General features: G+C 36.9%; 1 protein-coding gene across 1 annotated transcript in view; it reads left to right on the forward strand.

The window, feature by feature from the left end:
• The window catches only part of LOC129239286 (chitin deacetylase 1), a 132,877-nt gene that overhangs the window by 31,231 nt on the left and 76,602 nt on the right, over positions 1-25,044 (forward strand). The window contains exons 2-3 of the mRNA XM_054874678.1: positions 4,409-4,491; positions 8,887-8,998. Of these exons, the coding sequence (XP_054730653.1) occupies positions 4,409-4,491; positions 8,887-8,998 (195 nt within the window). The remainder of the gene's footprint in view (positions 1-4,408; positions 4,492-8,886; positions 8,999-25,044) is intronic.

A 25,044-nucleotide genomic window follows, 5' to 3' on the forward strand; every position in this document is an offset into this window, starting at 1 on the left:
ACCTTAAAATTGCCGGCAAATAAAGGTGGTGGCAAAATTATGAGAGCACCAGATTTTGACAAATTTTAATTATGTTTTTAATTTTAATTATTTTTATATAAAATACAATCCATTCTATAACAAATACAATATTAATCATAGTTCAAACTTTGCATAAGATTTAAAAAACTTCGGTAAATTTTCTTAAAAGTTCAAACTCTTTAATCATAATTTAAAAACAATAATATGGGTACGCAGTTTCATAGCCCATTGAATTTTAGTACAATAGGGGGAGATTTTAAATCGCTAACAATTTTCGTTGGAGTTTTATAATTATTTTACCTTTGTAGAAAATTTCCAAACATTCATCCGAACACCCATCAAAACTTCATACCTTTTGTTCAGAGTTTTTCAGAAAATGTTTGATGGTGACTATTTAATTCTAGTATAATAGAGGCTAATTTGATTTTTATTCAATTACTAGCTGTACGCGGCGTGCGTTGCTACGCCAACAACTAAAATAACTTTAAGAAAAATAACTTTACAGAAAAATCAGTACACAAATATTCAATTTATTTTATTGATTCTGTTTATTTCGAAAAAATTGTGACATTACAAAGTTTAGTTTCAACTCGATGTTTATTGAAGTGCTGTGGGATATACAATATTTCTTGTTTTTTCCATCTGGTGCGTAGACGCATAAATCAGAAGGTTTTCCGACACGTGAGCAAGCCACATAGAGCTGTCCATGTGAGAAGCATGGATTCTCCAAATTTAATCCCCACACTTGTAACGAATGTCCTTGTACTTTGATAATAGTCATTGCGAAAGCGAATGGCATATCTGTCGGGATCATTGGGATACGTGGCAACAGTACGTCTTCACCTTTGAATTTTCCAGTCAAAATTGTTACCACTATTACATTGTTCATCATTTGCTAGACTGAGAGTCTGGTTTCGTTGCAAAGTCGTCGTGGATTTATGTTTCGAAGAAGAATGATGGGTAGAGTAGAATGGGGTAAGATAGGTCATTTTTTTTTGGAGAGCTCTTGCTACGGTGTTTTTGCATTGATTTTGAAAAATAAGCAAGATTTTGAAAGGTTATTTATCTGCTAACATTTTGGTTATACTGACTTATGTTTGGCTAAATATTTTGGAAGCTACATTCAATAAGACAAAGGTACTTTTTTCGATATTTTCAAAATCGGGGGGCACGATAGGTCACTATATGTGAGGGGAAAAGAACAATGTACATGGCTTGGAAATTAACGTTTTAACTTTTATTTATAGAGTATGAACACTGCACATGTTATAAAAGTTAGGATTTTTTCTTTAATTCATTTTTCTTCTCTTCTTTGGTAAATTTTTGACGTTTTTGTATGAGCTTCTGCCTCTTTGCAGCCTCTCTTTCTTTTTTTCTTTCGGCGGCAAATTGTTTTTTTGCTTCCGCGTCCGTTTTCTTCTGAGCTGTAGCTGCTTGCTCAGCGCGCAATGACACTAGCATCACTGCATCCGTGAGAAGTGCAGCTTTACGTCGCTTCCGGCCTCGATTTGATGGTTTGCGCAGTGGAGCTTTAGGAAACGGCTGAATGTCCTCAATTGGAATTAATAGGTCGAGATTCGATCGATCTGGCTCTTGATCGGCATTCGATAAAACAGGCTCTTCATGGGCATTCGATGGACCAGTTTCTTGACGAGCAATCGATGGACCAGCCTCTTGATCTGGTTCGTCCTCGTACGGACGATCAGTTACGAATGCTGGCGAGAAATCATCTTCCGAAAAAATGTCGCGATTAAATGGCCAAATGCCAGTTGATCTGAATCCAGCGATGATATTCATGCTGGAAGCACCTTTCAACAAGGGTTCAGCTACCAGTTCAGCTATTCGGTCGATGGTAATAGGAATGCCGGAATGATTTAACATTCACGCCTTGCAGGAATGGTCAAAATAAGTTTTGAGCGGCCCAAATACTCCTCTATCGAAAGGCTGCAAACGATGGCTGGTGTACGGAGGTAGAGTTAATACTTCAATACGCTTCTATTGATGACGAGCACTTTCCTATCACGCGAGCACGTAATGTTTCGAACGGAATTTTAAATTGTTTAGAGGCTGATCGAACACTAACGCCATCTCGGACCGCCGCGATTGCGTTTTTTACGTCCTTTTCACTTCGTTTCGGCGTTTTTTTTTTAAAACGAAAATATCAAAAAACTAACACATTATTCGTGTTCAGCATTATTTTCTACGTAAAATAAAACTCACCTGACAAATATTTACATACATTAAATGCACTGCACCGTAGAATAAAAAAAATGCTATGTCGGAGAAAAGCTCACGCACTGAGCCACAGATGGTTTTTGTAGTTTTGTGCAATGTTTGAGAAAACTTTTTGCACGAACTCGTCGATGCTTTTTGTGATCTCACAGAAGTTTGCTGGCATTGTGATACATTGTGTAGATTCATCAATTTCCATTCGCCCATTTTCAATATCCAATAATTGTTTTACAAAATTTCCAGCCGAAGCATCCCGTTGTAGTTGTACACGCATGTTAATTTTCAAAGTAAATTTCTGTAAATGACGCCATAGAACTGATAATTTAAGGCATGCATTAAGTTCATCAGCGAGTGTTGAACGTGGTATAATGGGCAGTGTTTGTCGAAAATCACCAGACCCCATTTTATGGTCTGGGCCACCGTTCTGTTTCCTCTCAAATCTCGCAGTGTACGATCAAGCGCTTCCAATGCTTTCTTGTGGGGCATTATACATTCATCCCTTATGATAATTTGACACGTTTGGAGTACTTTTCCCATTCCAGAGTTTTTGCTGATGTTGCATGTTGGTGCCTCAGTGTTTTGCAAATTCAACGGCAGTTTCAATGCTGAATGCGCTGTTCGGCCACCATCCAAACGAATTGCCGCAATCCTAGATGAAGCAATAGCCAGTGCAATATTATTTTCTGATCCTATGGTTGCCAAAATTAGTGAAAGAAGAAAAGTATTGCCTGTACCACCTGGCGCATCTATGCAAAACAGTCCACCGTTTTGTTCTGTGATTGCACGCATAATTCTGTCAAATGCAATGTATTGTTCTGCAATCAACTGCGAAAGATTTGTTCTAATGAATGTCCCCAGCTCGTCAGAATCATAGTGTGTTTCTCGTTGTAAATCAAGATCGAAAAGGTTGTTTGCAGGTCGGTTTGAGCAGGCATTCCCAGTTGCACCAGTGCCTTGTTAGCGATTATCAAACATATGTCTTCAATCAAAGGATACATCTATGAACATGTCATATTCGTTTCCTCTGTGTAAAAATACATGGTCATACTGATTTTCATGACAATCGGTTGAACGGGGTAGAAGTTGCTCCTCTGCAGCGCCACCTGGTGGCGAGTGGCATCAATGAGCATATTCTACAAACCTTCTCCGTGGAAAAATACGTAAATATACAAATTTAAATAATAATCGGTCCAGTAGTTTTTGAGTTCATCGATGTCATACAGACAAACATACATTTTTATGTATAAAGATTTTAGCCAAAAGCCAGTTCTGATGGCCGTGAGTCACCAGGCGCCCCGTCGTCTTGTCGTTTCATGTTTTTCAATGTGTTTGTTTGAGGATGTAGTTGCATTATAACGTTTTGCCAATCAGATCATAGAGACGATATTTAGAGATGTCTCGAGCACAGCGCCAACTATCAGAAAATTCTACCAATACTTTCTAATTGACTTAGAGACGATCTCAAACTGTTAGTTTGAAATAAATTTTTTTCTACTCTTGATTTCTTTCATAATTTTCTTTAACAAAGTTACAGCACAAATACTTTTTTCCAGCCTTGAGTGGCCTAATCCTTTTAGGATGAAATCTCGTAAAAACTTTACCATTCTACTTGCACATTCACGACCAGGCTAGTACAGAAACAGTCAAGAGATGAATAGAAGGATTTGACGAGGTACCAGAAAACTACTCCGTATTTTACTTGATTGCATTTCTTACTACAGGGGGTCATTGACAATAGGTTAACGCTTATACTGCCAAACTAACGCAAATTCACTAACATGCAATGCGCACACACACACACAAACATATAAATGCACGCAGTTTCTTGGTTACAGTAACACAAAGATATTCCCAAAAATAAAATCAAGCTAAAAAAAGCATACGCTTTAGAAAAGTTTTCATAGTTCTCGAAAAATGTTACGCTGCATGAAAACTTTGCAAACCCGTGGGCAAGAAATTCTTGAGCTATTATTATTATTATTTTTTTTTTGATTTTTCTATACCTTACTCCCCCACTCATTAAGAACTATTAGTAATAATTTTTTTACTTCTTTCAAACTTTTATATATGTATGTGTGTACGCACATACAAATGCAGTAATAAAGAAAGAAACCTTGAAAATACATTTCCCTTTCCTTTCATATTCTCTTTATAGCACAAAAAGAAGATTTCCAGTGTCCCTCCCACGTTGGTAATGGCAATTACGCTGACCCAGTGACATGCAGGCGTTTCTATCAGGTAAGTTTTGGAAGAATTTTAAGAGCGTAGTGTGGGTGATGTAAAAAAGAAAATCCATGTTTTTAATAGCAATGGAGTGCTCCTACGCATTAAGTATTTCGTAAGTATATAAGTATATATAAGAAGGCATAAAGTGCTTCTAAATGCGTATGAACATAATATGAGTATAAAGAAAAGTAAGTGGCGGCAGGCACATTCAAATTTATAAACTAGGTAAAAATTAGTTAAAACACAACTTACAGCATATGGATCTACTTAGTCCTAAACCATTATGATGCAGTGTTCACAAAATACTTTTGACTTAATTTATTGCACTGTAGCTCATTCGCAGGACAACTATCCGAAAACCTTCGACTTCGAACACACATAAGTGTATGGCCCTCAATAAATTATAATACCGCAAAATGTTGACCAGTTTTGACTACTTTTCTATCATGTTCTCTTTAATTTTCTATAAAAATATAATATAGCTCATATTAAAACAAGCTTTATATAAAATTTATAAAAAGAAGTAGCAGAAGTAGCCTTTGTTATTAAAATTTTTAGAAAATTTGTGGGGATACAGCTTTAAAGCTTATTAAATTTTAGTATAATAAAGAGCAAAGTTGAAGCTGCCGGAGCAGATTTTATTCGAAAATGGTATTTGTGAGAACGCTTGTAATTATCTTGATTAAATGTATTGGGGAATTGCATCATATTAGCCTAAAAATTAAGCCATTGTGCCACACCGAATCGAACCCTTTCTCTGGGAGAAGCTTTTTACCTTAGGCTACGTAATTTGAATTATTATTTCAACGACACAGTCAGCCAGTTATAAGTATATTAGAAACTTACTGAGAATAAAGAATTAAGCATTAATTACGGGCTTTGGTCTAACTCCGGCATCAGAAATGGTCGAATATTAGCTAAACATATCTAATTTTTTTATTCATAAATCGTGTGGTGCTTAGGTTCTTTTTGCATTTACTAAGGATTTCAATCCCGAGATCAATTTTTGACATCCCGAATACCCCGAGACTAGTGGAGTCCAATCTATCAAATGCAATTGGTGGATAACCAACCATTGACATAACTAGATTGCAATTTTAGTGCTTACTCAAATGCATATCGCTGTTGTTGTTGTAACAGTTTAGTCACCGTACAGTATAGTCGCCGATCGTCATCGTCTAACTCATTTAACGGTAGGTCCATTAAGTGTGCTGCTCCAAAGGGTATTAGGTGAGTGGGTTTGAGGCGCCAAGTGAATAGGTGTTTAGTATCGTGCCGTCACATGCCGGACATATATTGAGTATGTCGAGGCCCATTCTGGATAAGTAGCAGTTTAACCTACTGCAATATTCAGAACGTAATTGAGCCAAAGTTGCGCGGGTCTCGCGAGGAAACCAAAGGTCTTCGTCTGCAATAAATGGTGGTTGGTCTCCGATAACGGCATTCGGGGGTCGGGAAATTAGGAAAATGGTGAGAGTATCCCGATGAATATCGTTTAAGGTTTGTCTATATACCGTCCGGTCCAGCTGTTGTAGTTGTGTTTTGTACTGGATCTCCAGTGACGTTGGAGGTGGCTCAGGCTCTAGCAAATAGCAAATGTCTACGACACGATTCCTTCTGTAGCACCCAAGTAGTAGTTGCTTGCTGAGCATTTTGCTGTGCTCCTTAACCGTGAAAGCATCCTTGTGAAGGTATTGTACTGGTGTCAGGAGACTGGACGGGCGCATCATAATTCAGAACCAACCGGCCAGACCAGCTAGCGATTTGAAGACCTTTTTGCGGTGGTGGCAATTGCGGTTTTGTGTGCTGAAAAGGTGGGAAAACTATCGAAGAAGACGCCGAAGATTTTGGGGGTGTAACGGTCCGTATTTTGGTGCCATAAACTTTCACCTTTAGCTGTAGTTTGATCTCCTTCGTCCAAGTGGTAAAGAGGGTTACCGTGGATTTAGTAGAGGAAAGTTTGAGATTCCTCGAAGTGTAGAAGCGAGAAAAGCTGGCGATAGATGTATATAGATGTTATATCGAGCTCGACATTGCCTGAACGGACTACTATTCCTTGACATTCTAAGGCGCTGTCCGTGTGTTCGATGTATTCATTGATGAGACGTGACTGCACAGTGTGGCGGACTATAAATGCTAGGCCACTGCCATTGTCTCGCTCGCAATCATTTCAGTGCACATTGCAACCCTCTCTAGTAATCAGGGAGGAACTAGTGTGTAGTTTTGTCTCTTGGACTGCAGCCATTAAGATTCCATGTCGACTCCTAAAATTTATTGTTTCGTCAATCTTATCGAGAGGCAGTTGCAGTTCAGTTATGGTAGCTTAAAACTCCTAGCGAAGAGAATCCCGATTCGGGGTCTGAGAGATACGTAGAGTCCTCTACGGTGGCCCTTTTGCGCATTCCGCTGTTGTTCTATGGGCCTAATGGGAGTACTCAGTCGCTAGTTTACTAGAGCGAGCCCGAGTCATTCCGGTACTTACAACTGGTGGACAAGGCAACGCAAACATATCGCTGACTTAATTCATTATTGCCATAGAAAACAAAAACAAAATTTTTAAAACTATAGTATAAAATAACGACTGCAGACTCTTCTGTTACGTATAGAAAATGCATGGCGATATCTATTGACAGGAACCCATTAGTTGAAAATATGACTTTACTTTTACTTACGGAGGCATGGCAAATTGAAAACTTTGAAGCCGTCTACCGCAGCATTTTCGTTTCTTGAATTATTACATTATTGAAATAAATGAGCGGTATGTTCATTGGAATAAAGATATTTAAAAATTTCTGTCAAATCAGAGGAAAACCAATGGAGATATAGAATTTTAACTGAAATAATTAATTTCTCATTTTTCTTAAGTTTAACACTTCCTTTATTCTGTGTCAAATTTTCAAGCAAACATTTTCTGTTGGCGAGTGGGTCTAATGATTCCTCGTTTAGTATTATCACGGCTAGTCTTTTCTTGCCATACACTTCGCCAATCCAGTCACTTTTAGGTAGCTCATGTAGTTCATTTCCAGAACTCTCTCTATTGTTATTTTCGCGAAAGACTTCTTTGCCGTGACATTACTCATCCGAGTGGCGAACACCTTGGTTCTTTTGGCTTCAGCCGATGCCCCTTCACTCAATCGTTTGCGCTTGCCATGCAAAGAGTATATTTTGACCTTCTCCCGGTGTTCGGTGAGGAAGGCTTCAGCCCACCCCTTGGAATCTGACTGTTCTTCAGACAGTTCCTACTCTGCTGTCTTTCATTCTCTCCATGATCCTGAAAGTGGATCTCCTGGTACGATAATACCTTTCTGAAGCACTTATCTACTTGCAGGGGTGGGTGCTACCCGAGGCAGCGATGGTGCCAGAAGGGCAGACACGATGAACCATTGGCTGAAACATATGGACCAACGCTGCCAATGTTGCTGACGGTGTTTCTCCTCCCAGAGTTAGCGTGTCACCTGGAGTAACAGGAAAAGCAAGATCCGCTTGTCTTTTGACAGGGCAGATCTTGCTTCCCAAGAACTGTGTTGCGAGGGGCGGTCTACTGCAAGCACTAGACGTAGATGGAATGTCGTCGTCAACTTGCCTTATGACAGGGTTGGAATTGTTACTATGATGGCCAGTAAGAGGCCTCGCTGCCATAGAGGCAGTCACTGAAGGGACGGAGCGGAAACTAGGTACTGGCTTAGCCACAGGCTTTACTCCGCTTATATGAATGGTCTTTTTTGTAGAAAGACCTGACCTTCTCGAGGAATTGGGTCTTGATTTTGATGAGCCTTCTTTATCCGAGGCAAGGTTTCTTTTGTCTCATGTTCATAACCGACCGCGCTGCTTCACGTGGCGAGCGTGGCGAACTAAGTTTTTTAAGGAGGAAAGACTAGACGTCGGCCATGGCGTCCCTTCTACCACGGCAAGATCATTCTACCTCCTGAAGTGACCCAGTTTCTGGAGGGCGCCGTTAGAATACAGCTGGATACCCCTGGCTGCAAACCATCCATTGGACACAGTGACGCATGACACCCTGGATTAGAGGGGAGGGGGGCAAGGGGTGGAACTGATGGAATCATGTACATTTACATGAATTGCTAGAAATTATATTTCTTTGCTAAAATGTTTTTATTCAAAATATTTTATTAGGCTGAGTACAAATATGGGTGTTACACAGAACTTTAACTAAATTCAAAATCTCCTTTTTTCGGAACAGTCTCGAAATTCCAGAACTACAAAATAAGATCCTGAAATCTCCTCAAATTTATATCACTCGTATCTACCTTTGTGACAATATTTTATAATAAGAAAGTGCTTGCAAATAAACGTAACCATTTAACCTCAAATAAAATTATTGCTTACTCAGCCAGCATCTGCATACGAGTCTTAGGAATACGAACTAAAATTTCATTATAATTTCAGTGCGTCGATGGCTTCCCCTATCTGAATCGTTGTCCATCCGGACTCTTCTTTGACGATCTTCAAAAGTTTTGCACTTTCAAGGAAGAAGCGAAATGTGGTCCACTTCCTACAAGTAAGTACAACAAAAAACATAAAGCACATACATGAGCGACAAAGGCACCAAGCAAAATACTGTATAAAATATTTACCAAACATATTACAATATTTTACAATATACTCGTATGTATGTACAAACAAAACTGATCATAAATAATAAATTAGGGTTTAGAAATAGAGAAAATCGAATCAATCCGCTTTATGCACTCACAGATTTGTGCCAAGTAAAATATGTATGTACATAAATATGTATATATCTAATAATAAGTGACATACATACGAGTGTATGTGCAGTTCACGAATATTTACTGATGTACTTGTATGTATACCCCGAAGCTACGGCAAGTAAGAAATCCAAGAAAGTGTAAAAACAGCAGTAAAATCTGCAATAAATCATAATTGAGGCGACCAAGGTAGTCAGTGCAAAAGTGAGTCAGTATAAGTGTGTGTATGTATTCACATTAACGACAAAAGAGCCTTATGCAGCAGCTGCTCTTTTAATATGCATACATGTAGAGCCATGTTAGCAAACAGACCCTACCCACACTCTCGCACTTGCGGCAAGCTGCAGCAACGTAACGTCTTACGAGTTGAAATATAATTTATTATACATTTAATATGAAATTGGAAATTGGCCTCAGAGCAAATGGAAATTCGATTAGAACTGCAGCAGCTAAGACAAACACGCTGTAAAAACACCAACAAAACATACGCATATGCATGCATACACACCTTGGTATGTATGTATGTATGTGTGTAGTGACGAATTATTCACATGGATGTGTGGTTGTATGTGTTAGAAAGACAAATTGACTTTTGTAGCAAGAAGTAGGTGAAGCAAACACAAGCACAAGAGTGGCATTACCTACACATATTCGTATACATATGCTTACATGCATAAAAGCTTGGTAACAGAGTAAGTCAGAGCGTATACGCAATCCCCTTCTAAATGGTAGGCCGGCGAAGTGCTGATGTTCATATTCTTAAACATATAAAAGTACAATACAAATCCTTAAGTATGCGTGTGTGTGTATGTGCGTGTGAATGGCTGTGTGACCAAGTAGCTGAAATTTCTGGCATTTAGAAGAGAAAGTCCTCGCAAGGGTTAAGTGCAGCAATCACTGTGGGCCAGTGTGTTGAATGAGTGGATTGTTCAGATGCTGGTATTTGCGAGGTTTAGGCCATAAGGACATTTGAAGGGTTGCCGGTAACGGCGCACTTTAGAGTAAATGTCGCATAATTCATTTAAAGCCGAAGCCACACCAAAATACACACAGCTGAGTTGATTTTATTGCCGTTGCACATACGTACACACTTACAAAGAAGTCTCTATGCACACATACATGCATACATGCATACAAATACGTACACTTATGTAACATACGCTCTCACAATGCACATCATATCATGTACTGGTACATGCTTACGAGCATCAACTGAAATTGCCATCCTGGATTTAGTACAAATCTTGTGTAGCTCAGCAAAGTCTGAAATGAAAATTTCCTCTAAAGGCGTTGCAATTGAGTCATAGAGAAAATGGGAAAATGGCACGAAAGCAAGAAAGAGAAATGCAAAAATATATTATGGTGTCACGAAAAATGCAGCCAAGCATGCTGTTCGTGGCACATCGTTTAGAGGCGCAACCCTGGTTAAGGTGTGCACACGGACACACTTACATTCACCAGTAAAGCCAAAAAGTGTCATCTAAATGAGATGTCCAAAAAAAAGCAGCAGCAAAAAAGACTAAGAATGAGGATAAAAGAAATAGTCAAACAGTAGATATAGCTCTCATTTTAAAATATCTTTCAACTCTTTTGAGTGCTTGCTATTTGATTGCTAAAGGAAGAATTCACCAAAGCGTGGATTTGAAGTCTTTACTGCAACGGGCATTGGACAATTTACACGTTGCCTTTATTATGATTATTGCGCTTACTACAACACTTTCTTGCCATGTCAGGCGAATTTTCAGCATGGGTTGTCGAAAAAATTGTGCTGGCATATGCAAAAATCCAAATTAGAACTCAAGCCAGAAGTTAGCAAAGACTGGAACTGAAAACGTAGGATTCACGTAGGTTGATAGGGTAATAAAATTTAGTAATAAAAAAAATTGTTATTCTCAACATTGTGTATGTGTGAGTGTAAATATCAATTTAGTGATCAAGAAAAAAGTTCAAAGCTTTACTTCTGCTTATGTAAAAGGCTTCAAGTCATTCGTTTCTCACACAAAGACGTAATTTCTTGAATATATGGTGAAATACTCCATGGAAGGTTGAGCTAAGGTATTGAAAGTATACTCGTATATGAGAAATTTGCGAAGAATAGAAAAAAGCACCCAAAATTGTAAGACAAAAAAATATAAAGAATTAAAATTCAGTGGAATATATATAAGCAGCATTTCTGAAATAGGTTTTAAATATTCTGGCTAAAAAATTTAAAATTTCTCGAATATTTCTGTTAAAATTTTGATGAGAATTTTTTGAATATTTTTTGTAGCTTGGATTTATATAAGTTTTGTAGTAGAAAGCAGTAAATATTTCCCTAATAAAATTGCTTATAAATAATAAACATATACATTTTAGGCTGCTAATTTAATTGTGGCGCACAATTAATCACCCAATTTTGATTTTGCGTAACTTTTTTAACTAAGAATGAAAAAATGATTTCGAGTGATGGAAATCTCTATTTTGATCTTTAGGCGCCCCATTGCTTGTCTGTTTGAATACTGCAGCTTCTAGTTCACAAGTGTCAAATATGACTAACCTTCGACGCCATTTGCAAAAATTATAAATTTTTCAGTAGATGATTAACTTTGCGCCACCTTTTATCACGGATTTTTTTATATCCTTGTTCATTCCGCTCGGGAGCATAGGGCCTTGACAAGACTCTTCCATCATACAAGGTTGTGGGCTGTAGTTTTTGCTCCGTCTCATATTATATCGGCATCTGCTAGCTCGACCAACATCGACCTTCTCCAAGTTATATTTGGCCTACCGCGAGCTCTGCTCCCTTGAGGGTTCCAGTACAGTGAGATGCTTTCTTAGCCTGTGACCTATCTATCCCCACTATCTGCGTTTTATTTGCCATAAGATGAACTCCACATTCGTTGACCTCCACGGCGCGTCGTTGCTGATGACATTTGGTGACGAAAGATTGTAGTCTATGCATCATGTTTCACTTCCGCACAACAATACGGACTTCACACATGAGCTGAATATATGCGGTTTAGTGCACCTGGAGGTTTGGGAGCTCGCCCGTGCTTTGCTTTGTCTAGCCTGTAGTCATCCTCAGCGGCGGAGCAGCCGTCTACCGTGATAACGCAGCCAAGGAAGCCCAAGCTTTTGATGAATTCCACCGGGTACTCGTCAACCATTATATGATTGATTTATTGTGATTGACTCTCATAGCTTACGTCTTGGTGATGTTGACCTCAAGTCCGACAGTGAGTGCCAGCGTAACTAGTCTGTCCGACTTTGCTTGCATGTCAGTGAGTTTGTGAGAGAGGAAGCAGATGTCATCGGCGAAGTCCAGGTCCTAGAGACGTCTGGTGAAACTTTATACGATGCTTCTTTTGTGCAGGGTCAATTGGCTCATGGCAAAGAGTAGGAACGGCTAGGAATAACCTTGCCTTACGTTGATGTGACTAAGTCGCTGATATTGCCGTTGTGTAGCACTGCTAGTTCGGAGTTATCGTAGATATTATAGATTTGTGTTATAAATTCACGGCTTGGCCAAACTGCAAGAAAAAATTGCATAAACCTATTCCATGTGCATTTTGCAAACAAATCATATGGTTTTCTAAGGTATTATAAAACTTCATTTTTTGGCAAACGTCTAACGCACATAACAAATTTATGGATTATACATACCAAATTTATGCATTACTTCGTTCTGATTACTATTACTCAAATGTAAGATTTTTTTTTTGCTATCAGAAATCAAAAAGTTATTTCGTTGTCTGACTAGAGGCATTAAATCACAGTATTTGTGATATGTATGTAATTAAGTTCAGGTAGAGTATACAAGTAACTTGAAATCCAATAGCACCAATAAAGCATGAAGAATTTGCAGACGAAACAGCTAACTAATTTGTGCCAATGAAGCTAATTTTTCTTTCTACTTTCGCCTCTCGCTCCTACTACGCAGCTCACTCATATAACTTTGCGCGCAAAATGTGCAAAATTATGCAAAAACTCTAAAATTACTTTCCACTCAACGTCACACCAAGAATTTGCTAAAAAGTTCATAAACTGTTTTCAATTTCACAATTCAGTAAGCAAGCACCTCACGCATTAAAATTTGGAACTAGAGGAAACTTAGTGCACTCGATCTAATACAGCTGACGCAAAGTTACATATATCCCACTCCAAAGACTAAATTTATAAACTCATGCAAATTTGTTTCAGACTCACATGACTTTGTGGTTTTAATGGGCTTAATGAATGATTGAACATTTAAAAAAAATGTAAGAAGTGAGGAAAATAAAATGACTTTTGGGTATTTGATAATAAGCATTGAACGTAGAGGTTTTGTTAGAACAAGAAGGAAAGCATGATGATTTATAGTAAAGAACAAATCGGCTTGACGGTTAGTTATGTGAAAAATATTTATATTTCTAAGGTTGGGTTAGAGTTTTTGCCTATTACTTATAATAGATCAAAAAATCGTTTTGTCTCACCAAAAAACTGTGACTATAGCGTAGATCTTGAAGATTTAGTTTTTGCGGACGGTATAGTATAGCTTTCTCAGCGCAGATCAGACATAAAAACCAAATTGAACCACCTTATAAGGCACTTTAGCACTGCTAAACTCAATCTAAAGAAAACAAAAAATTTAGCGATAAATGCGAAAGACGAGTCATTCAATATTGGGGCTTTCATTGGGTTAGAAGCTAATTCTCGGCAGATGAGGGTTGCAAAATTGCTGTTCTCACAAAGGAGCAGAAAGCAAGAAACTTAGTTGCTAGTCTCCGAGCAATGTGGTTGTCCGAACCAATCAGCGTGCACTCCTAACTTTGAATCTCTAATTCAAATGTTATGTCAGTCCGTGAGGCATGATGTCTATTAGCAGAAATCGTTCGAAAGCTGCAAGTGTATGTAAATCGTAACCTGAGGTACATCCTGCGCATTTGATGGCCAGACAATTGGATATCGAACGCCGACTTACACCGACGATGCCAATAGAAATAACTCACCCAAGATATCAGAGAGCACAAGGGGAGGTGGCTCGGCCAAACCCTTTGCGCGGGAGTCACGGAGATCTGCAGACAAGCACTAGACTGGAATCCCGGGGATCAGCGCAACCGAGCAGACTTAGGAGTTCATGTCGCCGTTGCAGCGAAAGTAAAATAAAAGCTGTGAACAAAAACCTGACGTAGCAGTAAATAAAAGTAAAAGCAGGGAACAGAACGGAGTGGAACAATTTTTTTTTTGGTCCTATGCTCCACAATGGGGCTCGAGAAATGTGACCTATAAAGAATAAAAGTAAAAATTCAAAATTTTTTAAATGTTAGCACCGCCCTGAATACTCTTTTCACCTCCCCTGGAATTGGTTGGTAAAATGGCAAAAGGTGTCTTGCAAAGCTATCATCTCCTTCACTAATCCTTTACCAATTCTGAAAGTATAAAAAATGCTTGGTAAATTATAAATACGTATAAAACGTCTCAATAGCGCGACTTAGGAAATGGACACTCGGCCGTAACACTCGGTCTGGGTCCAACAAATCCTGTTGACAATCGTTTGGATGAACCACATTTTAGTAAGCTATTTAGTACTACAATTCTAGCTAGACCTGAGTGGGGCGTTAATATACTTGGGCGAAAAACCGCTTACGGTTCTTTATTAACAACTTGAAGACTAACGATAAAGTTGGCTTGGCGTCTACTATAAGGAGCCGAGATTATAATATTAATTTTTTATAAATTTCTGTTTTTAATTTTTTAGGCCAAAATATGCTTTATATGCTAAGCCTCTGCATATCTTAACAAAAAATTAAACATATAACATATATATATTTAAAGAATTAGTTGAGTCTCTATCAATTTTTTTTAATGTGACGTTAAAAGGTAAGATATGTCATCGTGGAAGAGAGAAGATTCACAAAACGATCCGAAGTGACTTATAAATATATCATATTTTGTTTGCACTTTTTTAAGGAAAACTGTATGATCTTCTAAAAAGTATTTATAAATCTCAAAATCCCTTACATACATTATACAATCAAACATAATTGGCCCTTATATATTTTGTTGGATATTTGGCCGCGGTCAGTTGAAAAACTTTGTGGTGTCTAACCTGATATTGTTACACATGCACATATGTGAAAACTTAAAATGTTATTGAAATTGGACAAATGAGTTAGTAAAAAGTTAAACGTTTTAAAGCACACAATGTTTTAAAAAATTTTGAAAATACTTTGGTTTCTAAAAATCTAAGGACCCATACAGTTCTAAAGGTTTAAAGACCCATACAGATCGTGATTTTTTCGACGTATTCTTGTATAGATAATATTTATATATATACATGTATATAGGTATATGTATGAGTCTTGATGTTTTTCCATAAACGGAGCGACCTTCACTTTTATACCGCCTCCGACAAGGACAAGCTTTTTCATAGCAGAAATACAGTCAGAGATTTGCCATTGCCTGCCGCTATTAGAGAATACCTTTTCACTTCTAATAGTAGTCACAAACCCACCCGACTACCCACCATATACAAAATCATAAAATTGAATGTAAATATAAAATTTTAATCGCGTGGTAAAAACAAAATTTATAAAAATGACAATATTTTATAAAGCGTTTTTCAGTAAGAGCGCTTCAACTTTTTTTTTTAATAAAACACAAACGGTTTGACTGTTTTAACTATTTTTTTTTTATTATCGAGTTTGAACATATACATTTAAGTACGAAATTCGATTTATTTTGCATGACCACCGCGTGCACGTTTTACGAAGTCCAATCGTTGAACCCAATTTTCGACCACTCTTTTGCATAAATCGGCCGAAATTCCAGCAATTTCGCGTTCAATATTGGCTCTGAGCTCACAAATCGTCGCCGGCTTGTTACTGTAGACCAATGACTTCACATAACCCCAAAGAAAATAGTCTAGAGGCGTCAAATCACACGAGCGCGGCGGCCATTCGACCGGCCCATTTCTGGAAATAATGCGCTCATCGAACTTACTCTTCAACAAATCAATTGTAGCGTGTGCTGTGTGGCTTGTGGCCCCGTCCTGTTGAAACCACATGTCGACTAAGTCCATACCATTCAATTGCGGCCAAAAATAATCGTTTATCATGTCGCGGTATCGATTTCCATTCACAGTAACGTGGCGATCGTTCTCGTCAACGAAAAAATATGGGCCAATTACGCCGCCGGCATGTAAACCGCACCAAACAGTGATTTTTTCGGGATGCAACGGTGCCTCATGAATCACGTGTGGATTGCTTTCTGCCCAGTAACGCATATTTTGCTTGTTGACAAAGCCATTGAGCCAAAAGTGAGCTTCATCGTAAAATGGCCGTAATGCTCTTAAAGTAGCAGCAACAGAACGATTATTTTCATAAAAGATTTGCACAATTTGCAATCGTTGCTCAAGTGTGTAGCGTTCCATGATGAAATGTATACTAATGAAGTTTACAAATGACAAGCGAAAAATAAAAAATATTGCGTCGTTCGCCCTCCCTATCGGAAAAAAGTTGAAGCGCACCTATTGAAAAACGCTTTATAATAGTATTGATAAATGAGTTCTGCTGATTACTTCCATACCAATAAGTACTCAACTTATTGTACCAGTGCTCAAATTACCATATTCATGTTTTCAACATTATTTGATTCATCCAGCCTAAATTTCTCAACTAGTTTGTGAAATACCAGTTATATAAATAGCGCACACCGCTTTCATACTTTTCAACCACGACCTTAAGAGCTAACTTTCTCCTAGAGGCTCCGAACCACAAGACTTTTTTTAAGAAAAGTTGTAGTTAATGGTATCAGAGAGTGTGCCAACAAGATTTCTGGGTTATTAATCTCAGATAAATAAACTTGTAATAAGCGGGTAATCCCTCATCTCTACTTCCATCTCTCTCCGCCTTGTCCAAGGCTCTCTCTTCTCCTAAGCTTTTCAGGCAAACTATACCTATTACATATTTGCAATACAGTGAGAGTGATGAGAATCTTGTCACTAGTAATTTGCTTATTGTGAAATAATATTACTTTCACTAGCACAAGATTTTTCACAACTGCAGTTTTACATGTTGCATATTAAAGATGTAAAACGAATATATTTGTGAAAATATGTAGTTGTATCCCTGTAGGGAAAAATAGAATACCAGCAGTTCTCTCTTCCTCAACCAAATCGTGTTGTATATTTTTTTCTTGCTGGAAAATTATATTAAATAACAGTTAAAATATGAGTGCATGCCAACCTAAAAACAATCTAGTCCAATATGGTACTAAAGTAACTAGTTTTGGTTCAGTTAAAATAAATACGAAAACCAAAATTCTTTCAATTCTATGCCAATATTTTGAAATAAATAATTAAAAGTGTATACAGAATTTGATTATTCATTTTTTTTATTATAATTAAATGAAATTTCTTTCAGGTTCAGTAATAAGTTAAATATTCATTGGTACAAGCTTACGCTATACCTCACAGAAATAGATACCCTTGCGCATAGGGTATTTTCAAATGAAAAACTATAAAGAAGCAGGAGAAAGGTATACCCAATAATTTTAATATATATTTAGGGAAAATAGAAACAAAAAATTATACAGCAAAAATTCAACTTGACTAAACTTTTTAAATTAAAAAAGACCATTTTTATAAATACCGGCCGACAATATTCCCCAGAGGTCCTCAATTGAGTTTAAATCGGGACTAAGTGCTGGCCAACCCATAACTGAAATTTTTCTTGACGATAGGAAGGCCTTAGTTAAACGAGCCGTTTGGATTGGCGCTTTGTCTTGCTGAAAAACCCAGTCGTCTCCGTATATGTTTACTACAAACACAATGAGAACATCTTCTAATATTTCAATATAGAATTCTGCGTTGGTTCTTGTCGGAATAAAACAAATTGGAGACTTTCCACCATATCCGAAAGCGGCGCAAATCATCAAAGACTCGCCACCGTGGTTCCACTTATGGCCGTTTGCCGTGGTTGACTAAGGTACCGGCTCCCACAAACAATATTTAAGTGTTCCGTCCTCAACCAAAATTTTATGTATTCGTCTATGGGTGGCCTTAAGACTTAAATGGGTTTGCATCTGCTGTCGATGTTAGTTGGCCTGCCGCTTCGTTTGAGTTGACCATATGTTTCTGGATTTTTAAGAAGGTTGCTGATGGTATTCATATGCCAATTTACTCTAGCAGCCATTTCATGAATACTTTTGCCACTTTCGCTTAAGCCCTTAATCGGACCACGCTCATTATCGGATAAATGTCTTCCAATTGGCATTCTACAGATTAACCCATCAACTATTCTTTGTTCAAAAGAAGTAATCTATTTAACTCACATTTTTATTTATTATACCAATGCAAATAACACAAAACTTTTTGATAACTTGCGCTCTGTGCTTGCCCAATCAATACTGATCTCTGATTGCACATTAGGCCGGGTCGATTTGTGGGGAGGCAAAAAAATCGCCCATTGCTCTGTGAAAATCATATTCTAGGGATCAAAATAAGAAACTTTGCCGAAGGAACCATACCTCTAAAACGAATTCTGATGTCCCCTAATTTGGGTAATTGTAATTATTTCTTTTGACGATTTAAAGCTTAAACTGAGCCAGTGATTTACTGACTTGCGTTGTGCGACTGCATATAAAGTGAATAAATATCATGCTAATATTAATAAATGTTTGCCCTTATTTGGTAGACTGGGTTAAAGCGTTTTCTAATAAAAATATTCATCAGTATCTTGCCACACATAGTCCTTAACCATTGCGATGCATTGGGGCGTTCATAGAAGAGTTTTAGGTTAGTTTAAGTTGGACTTGGCTGATTCTGTAGATCGCTCTTAGCTCCAAAGTTGATAGTGTTACCAAGTGTTTGCATGGAGGGTTTAAGAGCCTTATATTTTGACTTTAAATGATTTAAGTAGGCTGCTAACTTGTTGATCCGCCACGCTTTCTATGTAAGGTTGAAAATGATGCAGATCCTAAGAAGTTTATGCGTGTTTTGCTAAGTGCAAGGCAGTGGCAGAGTAGGTGCTCGAGAGTTCCTCTCGCTTTGACTTGGTTACATATTGTGCATGCACTAGGTTAAGTTTGGCCACGTACGATGGAATGAGACAGTGTCCCGTTAGTATCTCAACTACAAGTCTACAATCTTTCCTCGGAAGGGATAAAATATATTTTGTAGACCTGACATTGCGCCTGCGTTGCATGATTTTCGCGATTCTTTCCCATCTTGAGTTCGATTCTTGAATCATTGCTGCTTCTAAAATCAATTATTACTTCTCGTTGTTTGGAGAAAAGTGGTTGTATACTGGCCGGTGCTAGCTGCAGGAAGGTTTGCGCTTGCTTTGGCTAGTATATCTACTTTCTCGTTCCCTTCAATTCCTTTGTGGCCAGGAACCCAAAATGTAGATGATGGATTGTTTCTCAGTTCCTAGCTCATCCATACTGCTCCGGCCATTGTCGTACGCAGTGTGAATTTGTCATTACAGCTGCTATTGCTTTGGTGGTTGCTTGGCTGTCAATGTAAAACCTTATTTGAGAGTTTGGAGGAATGTTCTCTGTGGCTAAGTCTGCTCATTTCATTGCTGCGTACATCTCAACATGGAACACACTGCAATAGTTCAGCAATTTGTGTGCAACAGAATACTGCGGCCCCAACACCCTCTTTCATATTGAAACCGTCTATGTATATGTTAAAGGTATATGTGAGTCTTAAACTTTCTTAACTTAAATATTTGCAGGCAAATTGATCATTTCGCTATTGGTAGTATTCTTGTCAATGATGGACTAGTATAATATCTTCTATCTAATGCCAATATCTGTACTTGAAAATTTCCATATTAGTTTGCCTTTTCCCTGTATGATACAATAAATATGTATTTTTGTACGTGCACTCCTTTCAGATGCCTACTGCTTCACCAACATTTACAATTTGTTTACAATTTGTTTCTCATGTCAGTATTTCAGCATTTTTAATCTCACTACAATGGCTTGCCTTTCCTTAACACTTTAGTTGAGCACACACATACACACACGCATTCTATATATAGTACATATTATCTAATCCAATGTTATAATAGGAAATTCTTTCAGTATACTCGAGTATATCCCTTTAGCTAAATGTGCCGATGATTGCTAGAGTTATCACTTGTCAACTGCTGACTTTTAGGCCTCATCAAGAATTTATGTTTGTTGTAACATATTAAGAATTTCATTGCTTTTGCCAAGACACATACAAATGTACATTTACTTCTAAGTTAGTAATATGCGATATCTAAATGTGTGTGCGTATAAGCATTGTTGATATACATCTATGTATTTTCCAAGCCCTCGTATTTTGTAAATTGTCTCAATGTGCTAGAAATCCGTTTTCACTACCATACATCTAATTCCTGGATTGACTAACAGTTTATGACTTCAATTTCATTACAAACAGTCGTTAGGCTATACCGTAAACAGTGCTTGCCGTTGTGTTATAAAGTGGACAGGAGAAGTGGATGGAAAGGAATTTTAAGAAAGTGTTCTGCAAATATAATACAATATTAACACCCGAATACCACGTAAATTGAATGCTGAGCTGAAGAGTAAATATTTAAGGATTTGGAAGGGGTTTTTTTAAGTTTGGAATTGCTTGGATGTTTCAGGCGATCAAATCACCTCTTAAGAAGGTAGAATAGCGACAGAATTTTTCTTATTAGTATGTACAGCATTAAACGAGTATCCGTCTGCAAGTTTTTCTGACTAAAGTTACAATAATATGTCTACATAGATGGCGCAAAATTAGTCACCCCACCGGTAGTTTTTTTAATTTTTGCACTTGGCATCCCATGTCACTCATATTGTAAACTACTCAGCTGCAGTATACAAACAGACAATCAGGAGTGCTCCCAGTGAAGATTTCCTTAACTGAAAACTATTTTTTTTCAGCGCGTTACCACCTGTTTGTACTAAAAAGTAATAACTTATTAAAAAATATTCATAAGTATTACAGCATGGATATCAAGGTAGACATTTTTAGTAAAAAATAATTGTAAAGATATTTTTTATGGCGTTGCCACCTAAATTGTTTTGCAAAAATAGCAATTTATCAAGGTTATTTAAGGTGAATGTATCAAATGAATGACGCTTAAATAAGTTTCAATACAAAAATATTTCTAACTGATGTTGCCACCAATTTTTTTTCGAAATCAAGATATGAGATTTTTAAAAGAGCGTCACTAAAAAACTACTTCCTCGTTTTAAAATTTTGTATGCCGTTTGAAAGCCAAATCACCGTAAATGCTTTGCGTGTAATACTCATTTTCGCAGCGTGCTGCCACCCGTTTGTAATAAAAAACAGTCAATTCGTAAATTGGTTTCATAGCGTTGCCACCTAAATTGTATTGCAAAAATAGCAATTTATCAATTTAGTTCAACATTAACCAAAGTCATAATATTTGAAGAAGTTTTAATACAAAAATATTTTTAACAGGCGTTGCCACCAATTTTTTTGGTAATTGATTTGATTGATTGATTTACTCGAAAGAGCATAACTAAAAAACCTAACCCTTCTAATTTGAACATTTTTTACAGTGTTTGAAAGCCGATGTGTTGTAAATGCTTTGCATGTAATACTCATCTTCGCATCGTGTTGCCACCTCTTTGTATTAAAAAACTATAATTTATTAAAAAATAGACAAAAGTATACCGTATTCCAAAAATATTTTTTCATGGCGTTGCCTCCTAAATGTTTTTGCAAAAATATCAATTTTTCACACATTTCAGAATATTAAGTTAAAGGTGCTGAAATGATGTTTAAACAAGTTTTAATAACAAAATACTTTTAACGGGCCTTGCCACCAATTTTTTTGCAGAAATCAAGGAATTGAGATCTTCGAAAGAGCATGACTTAAAACTACTTCTCCAATTTAAAGTTACCGTAATTGCGCGTAACACATATCAGTAGCGTGCTGCCACCTGTTTATCTTAAAAAATACAGGTTATTAAAAAAATGGGCTTAAGTATTCAGAAAACTGTGTTCCAAAAATAATTTATTTTTATAGCGTTGCCACCTAATGTAAAAATCTAATTTTTCTTCAAACCGAAGCTTCTCTCAATTTCACAAACTCCAACCATTTTCACTTTAATTGGGTATGTATGAAGGCTGCCGCAGTCAAATGAGTTGGTGCGTGACTGGTATTCGGTAGTATTTGCGTACCAAATCTCGGTCATGAAATTTTTTGGTCGTCTCTCGACAGACATATTTCTGCTATTATATGAAAAGGCTCCTCATCAAGCGCAAAACTGTAGTTCACCCCAATTATATAGAAGAACATTTTACTACGCATTTCCCCATCACCTAGAAAGTTTCGACATGCTAAGTGGATTTTATGTAAAAAATAATAATAATTGAGCGCACGATCATTTTACTGAAAATTATTCCAAAATCTTTAAAAAAGATATAAATTGGAATAAAAAAATGGCTCGTGTCAATTGGCGTAAAAAATTGTGGAAGAAATTCAAGCGCGGTGGTTCAAATCACGTCTATGACACCAAGATAGGTAACGAATCTTGGATCTATGCATATAAGTAAAAAACAAAACAAAAACCGACAGTAGGGGTGTTCCAAGGCGAGCTTAATCCGTCAAAATTTGTTCGCAAAATAAGCAGCTCAAATAAATAATGGGTTGTTTTTCACAAAACCTAGTCATGTCGCAACTGTACCACTAGAGAAACTTAAAACAGTAACCAAGAGCAAATCATCCTTCACCAAAACATTGCGAGCAGTCCCGTATCAGCTCACACAAGAGAATTTTTGAGCACCTAAAAGATCGAATTAATGGGTCATCTGTCTTGCAGCCTTGGTTTGGCACCTAACGATTTCTTTTTGAGCTCGAACATCAAAAATAGGTCAACGTTTGCAACATCCGAAAAAGCTGTTCAGGCCTTTCAATAACTCGAGCTGGACGTATCCTCTTCTGAGTTACAAAAGTGTTTTAAAAATCAATTTAAGTGAATCCGGAAGTGTATTGACTTCCGAGGAGAATATTTTGAAAACCAATGAAGTCCTTTTTATTATTATTTTACTGTGTTTTCATTATTCAGTATAAAATATAAAAGGCAACCACCGCATTTTCATTATGCGCCAAAGCCTTTGTGACAGTTTAAGGAACTAAAATTACGAACATTTTCCACAAGGATTTACATTTTTAAACGCCGAAAAAACGATGTAATCCCTAAGTTGAATATAAATATAAATGAGTTTGAAGAACGAATGAAATATTTTGTGTTGAACTTTAAATCTTATTTTAATGAAGATATATTTAAAAGATTTCTAACTACCACTGACGCAGAATTTTTGAAAAACCCACTGAACTCACTAAACCCCCAACACTGAAAAATTTGAAGAGTGCACCGCAATTCGCTGTTAAGTTTTTCAAAGTACCACTTTTTCAAATTGATTATGATGAAAACATGATGATGTTATTTATAAGAATAACAACTAAAAATGCACTTTATTTACCCGTTGGTAAAGTCAAAAAAACCTTAGTACAATAAAAATTTCTCACTGAACTATTTTCGGTTGAATTTGTTTACTTTATTTGCTGCTTGTAATACAACTGAAAAAAATATTTTAAATTAAATGTGTTTCTGCTTTCATTTCATCTGCAACGCGAGGAATATTGCGCTTATCAGCCAGAATTATTTCAGCATTGCCGATCTTACATTAATAAAAAAATAGCACAAAAAAAGTGTAACGATGTCAAAACGCAACTACGTTAAGACCAACTGTCTTCTCCAATCCGACTTGGGTGTATTGAGTTAATACAGAAATGTTCCTTTGGAGTTCTCGAAGCACTCTGCCTTTACGGTATGATGCAATCAGTTTCTATTTTGCTGTCCAAATACAATCTTCTTAATGGCAGAGGTACAATAAATTCAGGTATTAAGTACAAAAACAGCGATAATAGCACAAGCAAAGGCGTTGATCGAATCGGCCACGACAATCCTTACAGCTAAAAGGACAACTGCAATGACCTGTAAATACAAACACAGCCGGCAATAGGTCATTTGTCATTTGTCTAAGAGTATTTGTGAAAATTTATTAGTACATCTAAGTGCACACATACGCGTGCATACATATACAACTGTGTTCACAATAATAGCAGCGCGAGATTTTACAAGGTTGTGCCTATGTATTTATTTTACTTTAAAGTCATTATAAAACCATAGGCCATACTAAAGCAAAAAAATCAGTTGATGCTCAAAGTTCAAACCTTTGTACAAAATTTAAAAAAATGCAACGAATTTTCATAAAAATCTCAAAATTTTTAGTCCGATTTTCTAGAAAAATTCTAGGTACAAATCTTTTGTAGTAGAACAAAGTGCAAGTTCGAAGTAACGCAAAATTAGGGTTCATTCTTGAGTATTGTGTTTTTTTTGTCTTTTTGTCTCGGTGAATGTATAAGTAATGTATTTGTTGTCAATTACTAAGAATGACATCGATATTTCATTGTAATCTAATTAAACATTCCAATCAACAACGTAACCAAAAACAACATATAATATTTCACAAAGGCATATACCATACAAGGTGGCGCAAAATTAATCACTCTTTCGGAAGATTTATAATTTTCGCAGATGTCAAATCATATTTCACATTTGTGAACAACAACTAGACAAGCAATCATTGCGATTTTTTTTTTAATTTTTTAATTTTACACATCTGGAGAGAACGCAAAAGGCCGCTAGAAAAGAATGTCAAAAATCAATGCGATTTTCAGCTACTTTAAACTTAAGGGGGTATTCCAGGGTAGAGGCAAGATTTTCACCCGGTTTTTGAAGCGCTGTACAAAGGAAACAAAAAATGTGTATTACCCATTTCTTTATCATTTGTTTATTG

This window comes from Anastrepha obliqua, chromosome 2, assembly GCF_027943255.1.
Source record: "Anastrepha obliqua isolate idAnaObli1 chromosome 2, idAnaObli1_1.0, whole genome shotgun sequence".
In the NCBI taxonomy this organism is placed as follows: Eukaryota; Metazoa; Arthropoda; class Insecta; order Diptera; family Tephritidae; genus Anastrepha; species Anastrepha obliqua.